Consider the following 20,238-nt stretch of genomic DNA (forward strand, 5'->3'; position numbering starts at 1 on the left):
AACCAAGACTCCGACCACGTGATCATTATTTACGGAAGTCGATCTTCATCGCGAACACCAGTCAGTCATCTCTGTGGTATCGTGTCGTCTGAACATTGTTCTGATAGTTTGCTAAGGACTCTCTTAGCTCTAAAAACAGCATTTTTCTAAGCTGGTAATCTGCTGAACTTCTGCAGGAGTGACTCACGTGTGCTCTCAGCTGACATATCTAGCGAGCTGGAAAGCGCATAGCCAACAAGCCTTTTTTTTTTTTTTTTTTTTTTTTTTTTTTAGCATCTCTCCTACGAACATGGTTGTCCCGTGGTCAGTCCAAGCGTGTTTAAAAACCGTATGAAGTCTTTGCAAACTGGTTATTTTTCAAAGAACCGGGTTATTTTTTTATTATTATTATTTTTTTGCTGCAATCTCTGAAAACGTCCACGAAAGCGAACCGCTAGCTTGCTAACCAAACGCCAGCAGCATGGGAGCGGAACAGAGTGGAGATGCGGAGCACAAACACTCCGATTACAGCTCATCGGGTAAGACCCTCCAAAACCCTCCAAAACCCTCTCTTGTTGCTACTCTGACATGCCTTTTAATCATTTTTCAGTCAGGGGGTATTTTCATAAAACGTCACATTTCCCAAATGCGGTAAAGGAATAAATACCCACTTAAACAAAGAGTAGCAATACTCCAATGTAAAAGAAATAATAATAATAATAATCTTTGTTTAATGCAAAGATCCTGCAATCACTTCCTGTAAGTGCTGAGCATTTGGTATCGAAAATATAAAACGACCTGTGATTCGATGCCCACATGAGGTGAACTGAGTCCTCGTGATGGTTTTAATGGCATTGTTGTCATTGCAGTTGTGCCATCTCCAGCCAAGCAGAAAGCAAAGATGGATGATATTGTGGTTGTGGCCCAGGGGACTCAGTCAATGCGAAATATCCACAACGACCCCGATGTCATCAAGCTCCAGGAGATACCTACCTTTCAGCCGCTTTTGAAAGGTAACGTTCAAGTCTCCCAGCTGCTGTCGGAGGTTTCCAGCAGGAGGTTTGCTGTCTCTCGAGATTTTACTGTATTTTTTTGTTATATCTTTTTCAAGGTAAAAGACATTTCATTCGGTACACCTTTATAAATCTGAACGCAGTTTAATAATGTTTATTTACCTGTGTCGACAAGTGCTCACCTACAGTCAAAATTCTTCATTATCTGGCAGATGTTGAGTTCTTAAAAAAAAAATGACAAGCAATTATGGAATTGCAATTCTTTTGCTTGATTTCCAGCATTTCGGTTTTCACATGTGGAGAGTTTCATCTTATTTTCAACCAGTTCCCACGAGCCCATTTTCAGATTTTGTGTCATGAAGTTGATTGTGGCTGCACCCCATCACCACTGTGTAAGACGGCGGATGAGCCACATTTCCTGTGTTGGCACGCGCACACTGAAATGGCAAGATAGTTATATCAGATCCTGTGGATCACTATAAGAGCGTTAACACTGTGTTACTCTGTTCCAACATGTTCGTGTAAGTCCTTTGTTTTTTTTTTTCTCTCCACAGGAGTGCTGAGTGGCCAGACATCACCCAGCAGCGTGTGTTTGGAAAGGCTGGATGCTGCTCAGGTTCTGCAGCTCTGCATCAGATACCAGGACCACTTGCACCAGTGTGCCGAGGCCGTAGCTTTCGACCAGAACGCCCTCGTCAAGAGGATCAAAGAGGTAAAAGCTGCCAACAACAGAATGAGGCATTTACGGTTGCAAACACTGTCTAATGACTAAATCCTAAAACAACAACACAAACTATATGCATTAGATGTGAAAGGTTTTATTTAAGAAATATATAAACCAATATCTTAGCACACTTTTTTTCCCTAAAGTTATCTGTTGGCACATCACGCTCAGAAGTAGGTGACAAAGGTGACCACATGTTGCCATTAGATATACAAGATACAACTGGGATATGTCTTTAAGCAAGTCAAATGCTTATGCACTGCCTGAATAAGAGGTATGGAGTGTATGAGTGGATGTAAAATGCAAAGCATTAACAAAAGAAAAGGGTCAGTTGGGAGGCCAGATGAGTAGATTGGGCATGTTTGAGGTGAACTGAGCAGCCTTAAAATGTCCCAACACGTAGGCTGTAGTTTACTTTCGGTACGTACTGCAGCTACCCTTAAAAAGTGTGTACTGCTGCATACGCTATGCATACATTTGGAACACACTACTTTATCATATAAATGCGCCTTGAACTTTGACCCTCTTGGTCGTAGTTGTCGCAATCCATAGAGCGGCATTTTAAATAAAAAAAGAAAAGGATGCGATTTGGAACAAGCGTACTGCAAAATAACATTTAACATACTATGTATTGGGACATACTAAATCTATTGTATGGGTACTGGTACGCACAGAAAGACTCCGCTCCACCCTCTGACTTCCTAAAACAAAAACATAGCACAGCCAAGTGGGAAGGGGAGGACTAACCCCGGCGGCAAGAAATGATAGATTATCTGAAAACTGTCCGTCTGGATTATCAGTGAATATTCAAAGTTGTTGATTAATCAAAAATGCTAAATATTCACTTCTTCCAGCTTCTCACATGTGACAACTTGCTGCTCCTGCTGCTGCTTCATTGTATACTTAATATCTTTGGAATTTGGACTATCCCATGACTGAACAAATATCAAGATATCCTAATTATTTAATCTATAACTAATGAAAATAATTATTATTGCAGCCATTTTCAAAAGACAAAAACCTTGACAAATGTGCAAGAGCTTTCATCGCCTAATATATCGGAACTGAAGTTTGATTTCATGATAATCTCTTTTTTTGTATTTCTGATGATCAGTTGGTATGACAGTGCTTGTGCAGTGCATTTTTCCCCTGTAAGCAATTTTCCTGTTTTGTTTTGAGATGATTAAAAGACGTCATAAACGATCTCTGTGTCTCCCTCCTGTCTGTTTCCACCCAGATGGACTTGTCGGTGGAAACCTTGTTCAGCATCATGCAGGAGCGCCAAAAACGCTACGCCAAGTACGCCGAGCAGATCCAGAAGGTCAACGAGATGTCCATGATCCTGAGACGCATCCAGATGGGCATTGACCAGACGGTGCCGCTGATGGAGCGCCTCAACAACATGCTGCCCGAGAGCGAGCGCCTGGAGCCCTTCAGCATGAGGCCCAATGGGGAATCTGCCACCAAGTAGCCCATGGAAAGGGCAAGACATGCAACAGCCAAAGAAAAACGTTAGCTGTTTAGCTGTTTTCCTTTTGATGGTGGAAGAAGCGTTTGACTGTACATGTTTTAGACTGCTTTGGTCAGCTCTCAAGGTCAAAAAGAGTTATTCTTGTGTTTTTATTGCTTGCAAGAGGGTTTGCTGAAAATGTCAATAATCTATAACGTCATGTTTATACCTGCAAGCTGCCAAGATCAACCATAAACGTCTGCCACTGTCCATTTAGCAGCTCTAGAGCAGTGTGCCCTAACTGTACCTTCGACTCCATGGAATGAAACTGGTAATCTTTGATTCATCGTCTTTGTTCATGCAAATGCAGGGAAGGAAGTAATACTCAGAATAATCTCCATATGTTCTGGATACGTGTCCTGCAGGTGTTTTACAGGTTTTAGAGACGCCAGGAAGAGTCGTATAAATACAAATAAAATTGCTGCTCTTGAGATCTGTACACACCTTCAAAACAACATTGGCGCTGCTGAAGAACTTGAAATAAATTTGGGATCTTTCACCTCTCATTACAAATATTTGGTGACCCGGATATTCACATTATGGGCTCACTGTTGGAAGAGCTCATCCAAAAACTGCTTGTGTGCAGATTGACTGCTTTTGATTTTTTTTGCACAGTTTCAGTTTGGGATATTGTGATGAATGTTCTCACGGAGAGAACCAAGAAGGACTCCCCCCACTGGGTTACACAAGGAGCATGGACGTACTGTACAGTGGATGGGAAATCAGAAACCTATTCAACTCGAGTTTTGTGTGGAGACTGGAGAGAAATTGACTTTAATTTATTTGACTGCTGTTGCTTGAGTGTCAAACCTGTTTGCATGCAATACAATGAAAAATACAGACAATGGACTAAACAGAGACTCTAGCAGATCAGTACAGAAAAAGAATGCACATGTCAACACCAAACATTAGTATTTACTTTATATCTTTGTTCGCTTGTCGCATTGATAGCAAGCCAATTCAAAATCAGCTGAGCTGCAACAATCAGAATCACTAAGCCTAAAACACTTAACTTCAAAGCTACAATTTTACTTACTGTTTAAAATTCTCTAATTTGTACTGTAAATCTGTATCAATGTCTGCCATAAAAATAGCTCTCTTCCTTCTCACTGTCACATTAATTTGATTGTACTAACTACAAAAATAATATCCTCATTTCCCTACCTCCATCCTCCACTCTACAATCACAGCTTTATAATGAACTAATAATGAATTTATATTCTTAAAATTCTACAACATTAGATGAAATGACATCAAGAGTATGGCATTTATAATTACTGTAACTAATAGCTGGTTGTTGTTAACGTTGTAGTAACTTTATTCGGTAGCTAGTCTATCTTAATATGTTATCTGTCAGAGATTCTTAAATCTACTCATTTAAAGGGTAAAAATCATAAAAAATGTTTTGATTAAGATGGATAATATGCAATCAGATTCTTTAAAAGTGCTTCACAGTCTGCACTGCTTTAACTCCATTACATTGCTGGTATATACGCTAACTTCCAGGAACCATTGAGAGACTCCACGATCCTCCATTGCTGTAAAAAATGGGTCCATTGGAGTGAACGGAGATGACATCTCTGTCTATATAACTCTGGACCTTCACCTATAGGCATATATCTGAGCTTTAGTCGTTAGTACCGTGACACTCAATGTACACAGTGACTAGAAACCAAATTCTGGGTATTCCACTAATGTATTTGGTCCCTAAAAGGGTTTTGACAAGATTTTTTTAACTGATCCATAGAAAACTGCACCAGCCAGTCCTGCCTTTGGAGGATTAAATGTTCCAACTCCCCAGACAATAAGTGATGTGAAATATAGGCAATTTATGGAGAGCCCCTTTATAAATTAATAAAAACAAATGCTGATTTCTTCTAAAGAAAAGAGAAGTCCATCCCATTTTTTTTTTAGGTATACAGTGATACGTTTTAAGGTTGTCTCCAGTTATAAATCTCTGGATTAAATGGTAGACAACATTTCGGGCGTAATGGCACCCCAAATCTGTAAATTACATAATCTAGCACAGAGAAACATTGCTGCCAAAGCCATCGTCCCACAAGACATGGGGAAGCAAAGGTTTTTCTCCACTTAAAAAAAAAGACTTTTTTTTTTAATTTATTTTTTATTACTGCATCAATATGTTGTTTCAAGGTTAATTTATCATCAATCATCAATCTATTCCTAATAATTTATGATGTGGGACTCTTTTAATAAAGGAACCATTTGAAGGACCAGTTTTCAGAGTTTTGTAGATATCTTTGGTTCTAGACAACAGCGTACATTTTATTCTATCAGCTTTAGACACAAGTTTAAGATCTATAGCACTGACCACTGAAAGAAAGCTCCAGGTTTGTAGTAGCTGAGTTTAGAGTCAGACTAACAGTATAAACTAGTGTCAAAAAAGGTAGTGCAAAAAAGTGGACATCACAGGTTTGCAAAATACAAGGCAGCAAAATAAAACATTTAATTTATATGTTAACTGGACCAGATTGAAATAGGTAGAAATTCTAGTGAAATAAACTGTGCCTTGTCTTTAGTTTTTCCAGGGAGAGGTAGTAAGAGACATCACTGTTATTGCTGCTATGGGATGTTTTTTACAAGTGGTCATTGGACGAGTGAGGAGCCAGACACACCACACAATAGGCAGGAGGTCCTAAACAAATAATATTTTTTAATATCCAAAAACAGGAGCTAAGTTATGAACAGCCAATAATTGTGCTCACAAAAAGCTGGGGCAGGAAGTAATGTCACAGGCACAAGACTTACAAAATAAAACAAGAAACACAGGGAGAAAGGAGTCTTTAAAATGGGTTTATTTTTCACACAAAAACTCTGTCAGTATTTTGATGTTTAATGTTGTTAACTGTCGCAACATCCCACAAAGACATGTTAGGTTAATATTTGGTGATGTTTGGATTTCATATACAAAGCAAACATTTTATTTATCATGTCATTCATGTTTCACTTTTTTTCCAATAAAAATGCTTCTACATAAGAATCTTACAACTGAAATGCAGATGAATGTTATGAGCAAAACGACTGTCAACAAAGTGGCGATGACATCAACAGAGTTGTAAACAAACCAGGAGATTTTGTAGGAGTGTGTCTGCAGATGACGGGCACCTTTATGTCTCATAACATACTCTATCCAAAATATAGCCTGATCCAGAGGTTTCATGGGCTGATCCCGGTGCAGCCTCGAGAGCCTCTGCATATTTTCCCTGTATGTGGGTTTGTAAAGAACCAACCTCAGTGCCTCTGCAAAGATATGCCTATCGAGCATGGTGATATCCACAATCAGAGCTGCTCCTTTTGCTCTGACTCTGGAGAGATTATCGGGTTGATCAAAGAATAAGGGAAGTCCAACAATAGGAACCCCGTGGTAAATTGCTTCCTGAACTCCATTGGTGCCTCCATGGGCCACGAACACTCTAGTTTTGGGATGTCCTAAGAGGTCTTTTTGTGGCAGCCAGTCAACCAGTAATGTGTTGTTGCCTAGGTGTGTTGGCCTTTGTCCCATATACCGCCATATAACCTTTTGAGGCAGCTGAGCAAAGGCTGCAGCAATTTCCTCAGCGACATCCAGAGGAAGCTTGCTGACTAAAGTTCCCAGGGTCATTATAATGACTCCATGATCTCCAGAACTCTGAACAAACTGCTCCAAGTCGGCAGGGAGCGGCTTTGGGGGCTTGCACTGAAATCCGCCCATGTAGATTATATTTGGCATTGTTGGACGTGGAAACTCAAAAATAAAATCATTTCTCATTAACCATATATCAGCATCCAGGTAAAAAGTTGAGTAATCTACATCAGGGCCGAAGTACTGCCTGACGATTGGTTTGTAATTAGGTTCTGTGACACATGATAGTGTGTACATCCCAGCAATATAACTCAAAACATTCTTCACTCTTTGAGGGAAGGTCATCTTATCTGTTAACTCGGTTGAAGTAAAAGGAACATATGCCAGAGGTGAGGGAGCAATAAGAAAGTGAGCTTCGCCCTGAATTGTCCATCTGACGTTGAACACAAGAGGAACCTGGAGCCAACGTGCCAGCATTGCCCCTCCACCGATGCCAGGATCAGTCAAAACCACGTCATATTTGGCAGCATGGAAAGATTGCATTAGGTTTTTATCTTCAAACATCTGAATGATGATATCAGCCACTTTCTTATGGAACTGAGAGAACTGGTCTAAAACCACCCGCTCCGTCTGAATATGAGTCCAGATACGAGACCAAAAAGATGTAGGCTTACTCTGAAGCCGGATCGCCAGCTGTTGAGACAAAAACTTTGAAAAGTTTTCCTCAAATCCACCGAGGCCGGGAAGAGTGACAGAAGTATAGAGAGGAGACTTTTCACTGATGTACCAGCTATCGGACGCCCGAATCACAGTGATCTCATGGCCTTTGGCATGCAGTTCCTCTATGAGCACTTTCATGTTTACCCAGTGGCTTCCATCTAATGGGAACACCAGAATCTTCCCGCCAGATGCAGCGGATAGTTGAATCAACAGAAGAGTAAAGGTGATCAAAGACAAACGAAGCATCGCCATGCTGACCCTCAGATACCTTAAAAACACACAAAAACAAGTTGGTAAGAGAATGCTGCCTTAATGGTTTGTGTACAATCACGCAATGCAAATTGCTCTGGTGGAAACTAACTAAGCACTGTACATTTACTCTAAAGCTCTACCTAATTACAATTTTGATACAATATTTCCACTTAATGCAACATTATTGCTTTGTTCCAAATGGCATACTTACGTACAAACCCTCACTGTTTTAAGTGCATAAGTGAGTTCACACCGACAAGTATGGAAACATGCAGTGTACTATGAGTACCTAGATGATGCACTGAAAACAGTCCAAAAAACAAGTGTGAAAAGCTGGACATTTCCCACTCAACGCTTGCCATCTTGGCTACATTGTGGAAAAGGAAGGACCTGAGGAAGCTGCAGCTTTTGCGGTACACCGGACGAAAGTGTTTTTTTTCACTAAGAACCACCATAATGTTGGATAGACGCCATCAGTGCGTTTATTGTGTGTGTTAAACAGAGGGAACTAGAACATGTTCATTTCTGGGTAAAATACTAAAAGCTATATGTATGATATGTTGGCAGGTTATTTCGTCTTTATTTCTGGTAGGTGCAGAACAGCAGTGTTCGATCTGAGACAACACTAACCTGTCAAAATTCAAGTACTACACAAGAGTCCTGACATGCAATAGTTACTTGTTAGTTACAGATTAAAATGTTGAAAACATTGATGTGTCGTATCAGTGATTGTGGCCCTTTGAAATGTTTCAGATGTCGTTAGTGGTTCCTCCATAAACTGATTTCTCTTCTAACCTTCTTAGATAATTTCACAGAAATAATTGGCTGAGGCTAAAAAATAGACTCATCTTGTAACTCTTTAAAGGGGCGTGGGCACTAGTTTGGGAACCTGTGGACTAAAATACCTCACTGTATCTAAATTAGCTAAATGTAGCTCCACATTAACCAGCTACAACAGTAAAATGCTACTGACACATCAATGCATTGGTATCAACAATCTGATAAGGGACATTTTATTATAAGTATTATATAAGTACTTTTGACACCAAATGTTGCTGATTACACTTCTGTTATTTTATTTCAATAAAATGTTTATTCAAAGGACTTTAAAATAAGATTTCTACTTTGTTTTACTGGTACTTCTGCCAAAGTAAATATCTGGATACTTCTTCCAAACGGCCGTGGACTGTAAACAGTACAGAAAAAATCATTGATTCAAATGTAAACAGAGAGTAGAAACATCAAAATTCAAAACAGACTGAATGTTTTTTTTATCGTATTCAAATGGACTCAGTGGGCATTCAATACAGGACTAACTGTACAAACCTATTAACGACATAATGTTTAAAATCATATGTTGATTGCTCTGACTGTTAACACAATCTGTTAAACTTTACATTTACACTGAAATTGAGAACTGCACAGAAAACTGTGACTGTTTAAACCATGTTTAACACCACATTTCATGGCCACTTTTACTTGAACTCTGTAACAGAACTTTTATTTTTATGTTTTAAGTCATATTAATTCTTACCTGAACGCACTCCTCCAGGAAAGCCTTCTTCAACTTTAGATAGTCACTGTTCTTCAATAAGGTTTTGTCCCTTGTTGTTTAGTGCCCTTCAAAGTCATGACTGGCATACGGCATACAGTTACACAGCATATCAGATAAGGATCCTCTTAAAAGTATGTGCTTTGGACATTGAACTGCTCCAACAAGAGTTCATGTTTGGTTTTAAACTGAACAGATTTATCTGTTGTGCCATTTAGTGTCAGGTTGGTGCATAACTTTGAATGGCTTGTGATAGTTTACCTGAACAGAGCAGTGTTGTTTACTCCATTCACACCATGTTGTAAAGTAATTTCCCAAAAGGCAGGGACCAATAACTACCTTTGGCTTTTAACATAAAATTACACAACAAATAATAATATTATTTTGAGACTGTTTGCTCTGCATAGCTTGCCAAATATAGGTAGAAAAAAAATACAGCACTATAAAGGTTATTGATTACTCAGTAGCTATCATCTTTTTTCACTGCAAACTCAATAAAATCTCAGTGCACGGTTTTTTTTACATGATACTTTACTGTTCCTTCTGGCTGGTAAACATGTAAATGTATGTCTACTTGGATTTCTACTGTATATAAAAACCCAGGACTTTGTTCAATGGACCTAAGAGCTTAACACACTGAAAACATGTGCAAAGAAATAAAACACCAGAAAACCTGGAGTGGAAAATTTGACAAAACATGTATGGCATTATTTTTTATTTTATTTTGCCCATGTTAATAGTATTGTTGATATTTCATTCATTGGAATAAATATCTGCATAGAAAATATATTTGTACTACATTACATTATAGGCATTGAAATAGAGTAGAATCAGCACCTCTCTCACAACTTCAAAAATATCTTAAACTTGCAGGCTCATTGTGTCGCCTTGACAAATAACAATTTCTGAATGCTTAATGCAGGGCTTTTATTCTTATTAATGAAACAGTTTAATTGACTTAATCTATTCTTATAACAAAAAACATATTATTTTGGTTATGCACACTTTTTTACACAGCTGGATTAATGTGTTCAGGTGTTGTTGTTTTTTTTTTTACTTTACATCACATAATATCACAGGACCCACTGATAAGGAAGCTACTGTTGTGGTGCAAATAGGCTATTAGGCTTTGACCCATATATAAAATGTCCAAAACTGACATGTGGGGTCCCTAAAGATCTGATTACTTATCCATGTCTTACTTTTTTTTTTTAATCACACTTTAATTTTATATTATTTTCTTATACATTACGTAAGGTAATATCTATATATGAAATGTTTTCATATTGTTTTTAGAGTTCCTGGAAGCAAAAAAAAAAAAAGTCACGACTATGACTCCACCTGTATTTAAATGAGAAACAAACGCAGGAATAATACAAATTAAATCAAGTGAGTGTAGTGTTGTGGCTGTCAGATGCCCCCTGACAAGTGAACACCGTATACAGATTTATATATATATATAATAAAAAAAATAATATAAAAAAAAAAAAAATCTAAATCTGCAGCCCTTTGTTGTTGTTCTCACGCTAACATGCGAGATCCGTAGACCCGACTCGACTGCGCGGTCGCATTCCGCCCCGACTTCCCCTCCTCGCCAGGCGGCCTCGGTGGTTTGAGATGAGTAGAAGATGTCGGTTTCGGGGCTGAAGGCCGAACTGAAGTTTTTGGAGTCCATTTTTGACCCGAACCACGAACGATTCAGAATAATAGACTGGAAACCCGACGAACTCAGCTGCCAATTCAACGTGACGGGAGAGAAGCTGCTGATCATTCACTGCAACATCACGGTGGGTCCGGGCCGGCTCTACGCACAAAGCTAACGCAGCCTCCGACTATCGACTGAAACCGAATCCGTCCGCGGACGGCGCCGTGTTTACAAAAAAAAAAGAAAAAAAAAAAAAAAAAAAAAAAAAAAAAAACCAACTGCGCATAAAAAGTCTTGGGCTTTTTATTTTAATTTAAAAAAATTTTTTTAAATTTTTAATCTAGTGTTCAGCCGCGACGATTTGATACGACGCTCGTGGATTAAAAGACAACCGCGCGCACGTCCGGCGTTAAAGTGACTTTGAGAAAGTGTTTCGATAAAAAAGGTCGATGAGTAAAAACGTCGCTGCGGATGTAGCTGCTGCTGCTAGCCTCTTAACTGAAAGTAACGACAACGCCAGCTTGTAGCCTCCCCCCCCCCCCCTCAAATAATAATAATAATAATAATAATAATAATAACTGCGTTACTGTTCGCAGCTGATAACTTTATAATGTGTTAGTTTAGACGCAGGAGGGCTTATCGTCGCGTTACGGCTGCTTTGAAACCGCATTTCAGTGACTGCGTTTGTAAAGTCGCGTTCACGTCTGTAACGTTACGTCGAGGCGGTTTAATGAAATGTAGTCCCTCTTGTTTTCTGCCTTTTCAGTAAATAGTCTGATCCCTCTGGCGAACTTACTGGCACCTATTATATATATATATATATATATATATATATATATATATATATATATATATATATATATATATATAAAATAAAAAAGCGGTGCTGTTAATGGCCCCTTTATCAGGACATCGAAACCACATATCATGTACACATGAAGAAGAAGTCTGAACCTCGACTTACTGTTGTTGTTTTTGTTTTTCAACCAAGTAATAATCTGATCTGAACTGTATGTGTGTGTGTATATATATATATATATATGGTGAAGTACATGGTATTTGTATGCAGCTCACTAACTGCCTGAATCATTACGTGATTATACAATTTTTATTAGTGATTTAAATGATCTCAACCATCACCGGTGGTAGGTGGCAGTTGTTCCCCAGCCGAGGCTGGCTCAGGTTTGAGTTTGCACAGATGATCAACTTTCCTGACATCCTGACCACATCCTCCCCTCTGCAGAAACATGCACAAGACGGTGCTGCTGCCGCGCTTGTGCTCACGGTTGGAGGACACAGGCGGGCTTGTTATAATATTCTGGTTGCCCCGTGTCATGTCGAGAGCTTTTGAGTCGGTTCAAAGAAACCAGAGTGGACTCGAACGCTTTTACCGTCGTCCTGCTAGAGAAGGAGAAGCGAGTGAGTAGAAGGTGGTGCCACCCGTAGACTGTGTACATAGGTGGATGTGGTGATTGGTTTGCATGAACTGGTTTGGAGCAAGCCCCCCCACCCCTCCCAGGAACAGCACCGGGTTGTGTAGTGATTTTTAGTGTAATGATCCAGCCGTGTTACTTTACAACGGCTGCGTTCATCACGTGATGCACACCGGCCCGAAGAGACATTTCACATCCGCAAGCATTGGAAAAGGAGCAGCTATGAAACAGCGAATCCTGATATCAGGAATTTTATACCACTTATGTGTGGATGTGTGGGTAGCCAACATGCAGTCTGTCAGTGAGGCTGGCAGAGGCTCTTTTTGTCATCTCCACTGGAGAAGGAAAGAGTCCAATCACGCTTTTTGGCCTGTGCGCCAGTGAACAACGTTCATTGGAAAGGATTTGTCTCCAGTTCTCCCAACACCTCCATGTTGTGAAGCCCGGAGTCTCAGCTTATGGTTGCCACCATCTCACATGGAGCCAGGTCCAGAGCAAACAAGAGTAAGCTTGCAGAAAACACCAACCAGGCCAGTTCATGCATGGGACAGTGTTTGCCACAGTAGCTACATTGTGCTAACGGGGCAGGTGTCATAATCAGGTACTGACAAAACCAAAGATAATCCATGGCAGCATCTGGTGAGGTTCCTTGTAACTAGAAATAGACTGAAATGGAGCCTCCAAAAAGTCAGCGAAGCTGCAAGTTCAGGTGTCAGGAAGACCTGCAGAAAAATAAACTCTCAATAAATGACCATGTAGGATATCAGAGTCTTCAATAAGGCTTTAGATCTTAATAATAGACTAAAGAAATCATCAAAAATGAACGCCACTGCACTTGATCGAGGGCCCAAATGTAATGAGCCATCGAAAAGAAAAAAATATTGACATCATATTTCCACTGAGAAGTTGATGCTTTTTGAATGCGAGTCTGTAGGAGGTGAGGATTTTTCTTGTAGTCAGCATGTAGCAGCTATGGGTGCTGCTGCTATTTGAGGTATTTCAGCACTGGCTTCGGCCTCCAGCTTTGGTAGTTGCCATTTTGTCGCTCGGTTCTGGATCCCAAAGAGATGTGGAGTGAGGCTGCTTTCAGTTCACCTGATAAATATGATCTTGATTATTTGATTTGCTGTTTGGTCTGTAAAATATCAGTAATAAATCAGCAGAGCAGAATGTGACTTCAATGTGACATCTACAGAGCAGATATTCAGTTAGTGAAGGCATGAATAAAATACTCACTGTGGAGTAGCACGAACCGGTGAACTCGTGGCATTTTTGCAAAGAAAGTTACTCAAATATTTACCAGATCTCATCTAGTATGGATAAAACTTTTATGTTGAAAGGGGCCTGCAAATTTCAGTGGCCTACACTATGTTTAGATGATATTAGCGACCATAATTACAAGCGTCCGTGTCAACATTCAAGTTGCAATGATGCTTAGTAAAGTCCATTGTTTTTAAAGCTGTGATCTTATTGCTGTGTACAGCGTACAGCAAAATATGTCTAACAGCTGGCGACTGACCGTTTAACATGAACGAAGCATCATCGCTGCTGCATAAACGTGTTCAATGTTTTGCTCTTTAGAAATTTGACATGGTATCCATACCTTTGCCAACACATTACATCATAGTACCATACATGACTGATTCTTTTTATTTGAAAATACGTGCTGCTCTGCACAGTAATTCAGCTCGGTTTTAGTTTATTTCTATTTTTGACCTTCATGATGGATATTCGTTTTTTGGCATGTTCAGTTATGTAAACTGAAGTTCAATCACGATTTAACAACTGTATGAAGACCTCGTTGAAGGCGCTTAGACACTTGTCACTTGTGCTCGAGGTGCTCTTGCTCGACAGCTGGCAGAGGACAAATCATTTTGCTCAGTGGGCGTGTGGGCATTTGGTCTGAAATCATCTGTCGCCCTCGAAGAAACTTTTAACATTTTATGCATGAGATTTTTAACCCTGAGCAACGTTTTCGTTTCTTAAGCGTTGTGGTGTTCTCTATTACGTATTCAAATGAAGTACATAGACAGTAAAACACACAAACACGACCGGTTACATTTCCATGTCCTGTTGCCGTCTCTGTTGCAGGAATCGTATCCCTCAACATCACCAATATGGTTTGTTGACTCTGACGATCCGAGTCTGGCTGAGGTGTTGGAACGCTTGGAGGATGTGAGAAAAGGCAGCACATTGGTGAGTTAGCTGATATGGATCCCAATATCATGTCACATGGACTCAGAGGGCGCTTATTATGTACATGTGTACAATCTGTTGCAGTTCAATACAACAGTCTTGCCTCAACATGTTTTTAATTTGTTGTCCTTCCTGTATACATACATGATGGAGGCAGAGTATTAGAAACGCATTAATAACATGCAGCCCAGTACCTCAGCGCTAAAACATACAATTTAATTACCACCTCTATGATGGTGTCAACAAAATCTCAAAAGTAGCTCACTGCAGAACAGTGGCATTGGGTTTTTATTAGATTGTACCTATGCACCTCATAAAATACATACAGAGAATCTTTAGTGCTGTAACAGTGGAATCATTTAGTATTTGTTTGTTTCCCTCTATTGATATTTTATTTCCTTGCTGTTGCTTATAGCTTCTTCAGCAGCTGAAGCGGCTCATTTGTGATCTTTGTCGGCTTTACAACCTGCCACAACATCCAGATGTAGAAATGTTGGACCAGCCTCTACCTGCTGGCCCGATCACCCAAGAGCGAAAGGTAGGCAGAGTAAACAAGAGTAAAACTGTCTTTTTGTCGACCTCACTCACAGTGTTTCACCCTTCTACAGCACGGGCCATCAGATGAGGTGACATCTGAAGAGGAAGAGGAGGAAGAAATGGGCGAGGTGCCAATGCATTTTCCTGACAGCCGAGTAGACTGAGATGATCAGTATTTTATTCATGCAGTTTGTTTTACATCCTGTCTCTAAACATTATTGATACCCTTTGGCAGCAGGACATTGACTTGGACCAAGACCTGGACCATTACGACATGAAAGAAGAGGAGCCGGCAGATGGGAAAAAGTCTGAAGATGACGGGATAGAAAAAGAAAATCTGGCCATCTTGGAGAAAATACGTAAAAACCAGAGACAAGATCACTTGAATGTAAGTTCTCCCTCATTTCATGGTTGTCTTTGTGGAGTTTGGTGACTGAGCTGCTTCTATGGCAGTGTGGGATTGTCGTTTGAAATCTAATTCTGTTTCAGACCTCTGGTATGCTGCATCCCTTGTTTGTCCAGGTGTCTTACCTTCCGTGTGAATTCTATTGCAGGGTGCAGTCTCCGGCTCCGTGCAAGCCTCAGACCGCCTAATGAAGGAACTCAGGGAGATCTACAGGTCACAGAGTTACAAGACAGGTGACCACAAGGACACATTTCTCTGTCGTCATGGCTTTTTCTTGTTTGAACATCTCGTCAGCAGATTGAAGTAAAGCTTTGTGTTTGTGTGACTCTTCTCACAGGTATTTATTCAGTTGAACTAGTCAATGACAGCCTTTATGATTGGCACGTCAAGTTAAGGACGTAAGTTGTTATGTTGAGTTGTTTTTCAATTTTACAAATTTGAAAATCTTGCGTATTGAGTCAGACGTGACTTTGTCGTTCTTCTTTCTAGGGTAGACCCAGATAGTCCCTTACATAGTGACTTGCAGGTCTTAAAAGAAAAGGAAGGAGTGGACTACATTCTGCTCAATTTCTCTTATAAAGTGAGTCCTCTGCAAATATTTGTCCATTATTTTTTGGGGTATCGAGTTTTCTCAAGACTTACTTTTTTTTCCTTCTTCTCTATATGACAGGATAATTTCCCCTTTGACCCACCTTTTGTACGGGTTGTCTCGCCTGTGCTCTCTGGAGGGTGAGTTGTGTCGAGGTCTCCTCATGCTCAGTTCACGTGAACTATTCTGAAGAAAGTTTTCGCTCACAGAGACTTGGTTCACCGTTGTTGTGCACACAACTTTTAAATTGACTTTGGACTTTAGGTTTAGAGATTTTCTCACAATATCAGTTTGTCTCATGTTAAATGAAATCACACAAATTTGAAGTATTGTCTCTGGTACTTTAGACTGGATGAACGCTCTGCTTGTCAGATCCTCCTGCGAATCTTTGCATTCATTTTAAGTGCAGGGCAAACCTCGTGTGTTGTTACGCTCGTATTGTACAGGCTGTGCGGTTTGCCTCTGACTGGCTGCAAATTATCATCACTACGCGTAAACAAATAAAAGCGAAATAAAAGTGAAAATAGGCTATAAAAATAAATCTGAACAAGATGTTGACAGTTAGTTCAAAGCTTTATAATTTTGTGATGCCATTCGATCATGCATTTAAAATCACACAGATTCTTGAAAAGGTGGATGGGAAAAAAAAGTGCTTAAACACACGGGTACATTTGAAATTTGCGTTCACAGCAGTTTGTATTGTCTCTTAGCCTAAATCAAAAGCTTTCTCCCTCACAAGGCAAATAAAGATATTCAGTTTGAAGTACAGCAGATTTGCAAAAAAAATCAAGGGAACACTTTCTAGATTATAATATCTTTAGTACATCATCTTTCATGCTCATCCCTAATGCAGTTAATCTTTTTTACTTCAGTTATGTTCTCGGAGGAGGAGCCTTGTGCATGGAACTTCTCACAAAGCAGGTGTGTAAATAAGTTTGATTCTGTAAATCTTAAGCCCAGTTCAGACCAAAGATTCACGACCAGACCAAACAGTTTTTGGAGAAAGTGGCAGCAGTGTGAACTGGCCCGTCTCGGCTCGAGTCAAGCCGACTGACGATGTCACCTGCGAATCAACCTGTCAAAACACACGCGGGACGTTTTAGAACATAAGGCCAGATACTCTGGGTTTTTTTCTGATTATAAGAGGAGGCAAATGACCAAAAAAAACTTACAAAACAGGGGAAACCTCCTGTTCTCAAGTTCATGGTTCGAGGTTTTTTTTTTCCTGCTTTCGCCATTTCATCACCAGTAAAAATGTAACTGTTGCAAGGACATCACTATCACTATAATGTGTTTTGCATCTTAAGACATTAAAAACTAAGTACAGCTCCAAAAAGCCTGAGAAGCTGACAATTTAAACAGAAGCACAGAGTCGCTGCTGTTCAGATGTTACAGCGTCTCGTCTCGTTGCGAACTTTGGTCTGAAATGGGCTTTCAGACATGATTTTCTCACACAGCTGAGGAGCTGGATTCATTGTGTGTGTGTTTTCAGGGCTGGAGCAGTGCCTATTCCATAGAATCTGTCATTATGCAGATAAATGCAACTCTGGTTAAAGGAAAAGCCAGGGTGCAGTTCGGAGCCAATAAGGTAACTTATTGTTATTGTCTCGCGATGGTCAAAACAAGGTTGTTTCGTTCCAGTGGTAGAAAAAGGTACATAGTGTAGTTCTCACTGTAGAGCATTACATTTCTGTGAATTCACAGAATATCTTTTGTCTTTCAGAACCAGTACAATCTTGCCAGAGCACAACAGTCGTACAAATCCCTGGTGCAGATTCATGAAAAGAATGGTAAGTAAATATTTATGAATGATCAGTGCTCTGTAAACACACAGTGGCATGAATCCATTGGCAAAGGAGTTTCTCTTCGTGTTCTTCCAGGCTGGTACACACCACCTAAAGAGGACGGATAAGGAGCGACAACCACTATGCACTAGGAACATGTCTTTGGGTCATCTTGTTTTCTTTGGAATACTTCCCCTCTCTGACTTACTGGGAAAGTATCATCTGTCTCGCGGAAACCATCTCGTTGGCTCATCTGACAAGTATTCCTTCGCCCCTGCTCCAGGAAAGACTTTACTCTGGTCTCACTCTGCTTCTTCCCTCAGTGTTTTAGTGAGGAGGAGGATGTGAGTTTATCACTAGTCCAGTTTTCTAAGTATGCTCATTTGTCTTTTGGAAAAAAAACAAAAACTTTTCTCCCTTTAAATGAGGAGAAATGCTTTTTCTTTAGCTGCTTGGACAAACTGGGCTTCACAGTCAGTTCCCCCTCTTCAAATGGGAATTTTAGAAGATCAATACTGAAGCTCTTAAAGTGGCACTTCAACACCTTTTATTTAAATTTTCTTTCTCTTTTTTTTTTTTTTTCTTTTGGAAATAAACTGGTACATAAATGCAAATGTTGTTTTAGAAATATTATTGGGCTATTGTTTTTTTTAAGCACCCTAGACAATAAATGAGCCAATTTCGTATCGTGGAAGCTATTTTAAAATTACCTTGTACTTGGTATCTTTTAGCTCTTACTTTTTAAAATGTGTGAAGAATTTTGGGCCAAGCAGAATCAAAGCGCTTTAGTGTTGTTGAACTAAGATCAAATTAACCAGCGGCTATTGAGAAAACAAAGCCAATGGACAGGAAACATGTCAGAATGGTGGGAAGAGGACCCATAGTGTTACTTTGAAGTTCTGACAGGCCTAACGTTGACGCTGAAGGGCTCTTTTTTGCCTTATTTCTGTTCATAGCCCTGCAAGTGCTGTTGGTCTTTCTATTGATTATAGCTGTAGAGGTTTGATGGCAACAGTGAAGCCCTTTATGTGCAGAATTAACAGCATGTTGTACAGGAGCCTCGTTTTGACCGCTGTTGTAAAAACTAGTTGGATTTGATTGCAGGCACTTTGTTAACCAGCACTGAGCTTTAGAGGAAATAAATGGAGGTTTGTCTGGATGTTTCATCTTTTATCTCTCTGCCCCAGTCTTACAGCCAATTACTCGGACCTCCCTATTTTTCCCCCTTCTCATTTAAAACTGATGCCCTCTTACTTGGCACAACTTGCAGCTGGACACCCCCACTGCCCCCCACCCCCTCTCTATGCCGTCTCTGCATCCATCATTTAAGGATTCCTTTGCCACCACAATATACCACAGATGGGTTTCCATGTTGCTTTTGGAGAAGGATCATTTGATTAAAACCTGAACCTGAAACCCAGAATGCCTGTATGAAACTGTACATTTTATCTTTGACCATGCAATATACTGTAGTACACCACAAGTACTGCTGTTCCCCATACTACAGGACACACACTGTATCTTATCAATCTGTTGGCGCTTTTGCAGTTTATTTGTTAACACTGTCTGCAAAAGTATGTTTGAATGGCAACTCAGGTAACAAACAATACTTAGGAAGGGGATCTGTACATGTTGAGTTATGGGTCACTTTCTGGGATTCATTCGTGCTCTGAACCACTGATGTTTTGGCTTACTCACCCGCTAAACTGATGTCCAAAACAGAAACTGAGGTGAGCTTTACAATATGGCTCAAATGTTTTTGTATTTCAAGCAATGCAAGCAGGAGATATTTACAGAAAGAGTGCAGAATCGCAGTAGCACGATGACCACCCTGTGTAATGTCTCGACAGAACCCACCGTAGTATCGAGGGAGTCTTTAAATTTTCCTGATCAATAATGTTTGCACAACTGGCAGCAATGTGCCTGGAGAGATGTTACAACAACAAAAAACGTGTTGTGAGCTGAATATTTCCAAATCAGGAAAACTGTTTTTTTTTTTTTTTTTTTTGGGGGGGGGGGGGGGGGGGTTCTGCACACTGCTCTATATCCTGTTGTTGCATGTCTGATATATCTGAGGGGGAAAGGAGTTATTATCTAGAAATGTCCTCACCTCAGACAGGCAGAAAAGCAAAGTTTTAACTGCAACCTCTGCTACAGAGCCTTTTTTCCACCTGTTTGAACGCCTCCCTCCAACACGCCAAAACTCTGGTCATAAGACACACTGAGAGATGATTCAAGTTTGACAATCATGCTGTGATGATTGGACTTCCACGTGTGTTGATAAGATTAATTTCTCAGTTGTCAGTTCATTTTCT

General features: G+C 40.0%; 2 protein-coding genes and 1 pseudogene across 3 annotated transcripts; 2 read left to right on the forward strand and 1 right to left on the reverse strand.

Annotated features, from left to right (window-relative positions):
- The first annotated feature begins 45 nt into the window (after nt 1-45).
- Nucleotides 46-5,460, forward strand: LOC138205818 (BLOC-1-related complex subunit 5). The gene is made up of 4 exons (XM_069162102.1): nt 46-518; nt 849-992; nt 1,547-1,704; nt 2,954-5,460. Exons 1-4 carry the CDS (start codon nt 461-463, stop codon nt 3,185-3,187), a joined length of 594 nt encoding a protein of 197 aa, XP_069018203.1. The 5' UTR covers nt 46-460; the 3' UTR covers nt 3,188-5,460.
- Nucleotides 5,461-6,024: 564 nt separating this feature from the next.
- Nucleotides 6,025-10,763, reverse strand: LOC138205814 (UDP-glucuronosyltransferase 2C1 pseudogene; annotated as a pseudogene).
- Nucleotides 10,764-10,867: 104 nt separating this feature from the next.
- On the forward strand, nt 10,868-19,082 carry LOC138205815 (ubiquitin-conjugating enzyme E2 Q2-like). Of its 2 annotated transcripts, none has more exons than XM_069162097.1 (13): nt 10,868-11,120; nt 14,503-14,607; nt 15,023-15,145; nt 15,216-15,272; nt 15,380-15,532; nt 15,699-15,783; nt 15,888-15,948; nt 16,040-16,130; nt 16,221-16,279; nt 17,012-17,060; nt 17,632-17,727; nt 17,863-17,929; nt 18,020-19,082. In XM_069162097.1, the coding sequence occupies exons 1-13, from the start codon at nt 10,962-10,964 to the stop codon at nt 18,049-18,051; spliced, it is 1,137 nt and encodes a 378-aa protein (XP_069018198.1). In that variant the 5' UTR covers nt 10,868-10,961; the 3' UTR covers nt 18,052-19,082. The 2 variants fall into 2 exon arrangements, with proteins under 2 accessions (XP_069018198.1, XP_069018199.1); XM_069162098.1 differs by having other exon boundaries at nt 15,383-15,532.
- The last annotated feature ends 1,156 nt before the right edge of the window (nt 19,083-20,238 follow it).

Source organism: Embiotoca jacksoni, unplaced genomic scaffold (assembly GCF_022577435.1).
Source record: "Embiotoca jacksoni isolate LCO1_2020_lvr unplaced genomic scaffold, fEmbJac1.0.p SCAF_3, whole genome shotgun sequence".
Lineage (NCBI taxonomy): Eukaryota > Metazoa > Chordata > Actinopteri > Embiotocidae > Embiotoca > Embiotoca jacksoni.

Coding starts and splice junctions, on each gene's coding strand:
- LOC138205818 (XM_069162102.1), top strand. CDS start 461: ATGGGAGCGGAACAGAGTGGAGATGCGGAGCACAAACACTCCGATTAC. Junction 993..1,546: donor CTTTCAGCCGCTTTTGAAAG/GTAACGTTCAAG, acceptor TTCTCTCCACAG/GAGTGCTGAGTGGCCAGACA. Junction 1,705..2,953: donor TCGTCAAGAGGATCAAAGAG/GTAAAAGCTGCC, acceptor GTTTCCACCCAG/ATGGACTTGTCGGTGGAAAC.
- LOC138205815 (XM_069162097.1), top strand. CDS start 10,962: ATGTCGGTTTCGGGGCTGAAGGCCGAACTGAAGTTTTTGGAGTCCATT. Junction 15,146..15,215: donor CGATCACCCAAGAGCGAAAG/GTAGGCAGAGTA, acceptor ACCCTTCTACAG/CACGGGCCATCAGATGAGGT. Junction 16,280..17,011: donor TCGCCTGTGCTCTCTGGAGG/GTGAGTTGTGTC, acceptor TTTTTACTTCAG/TTATGTTCTCGGAGGAGGAG.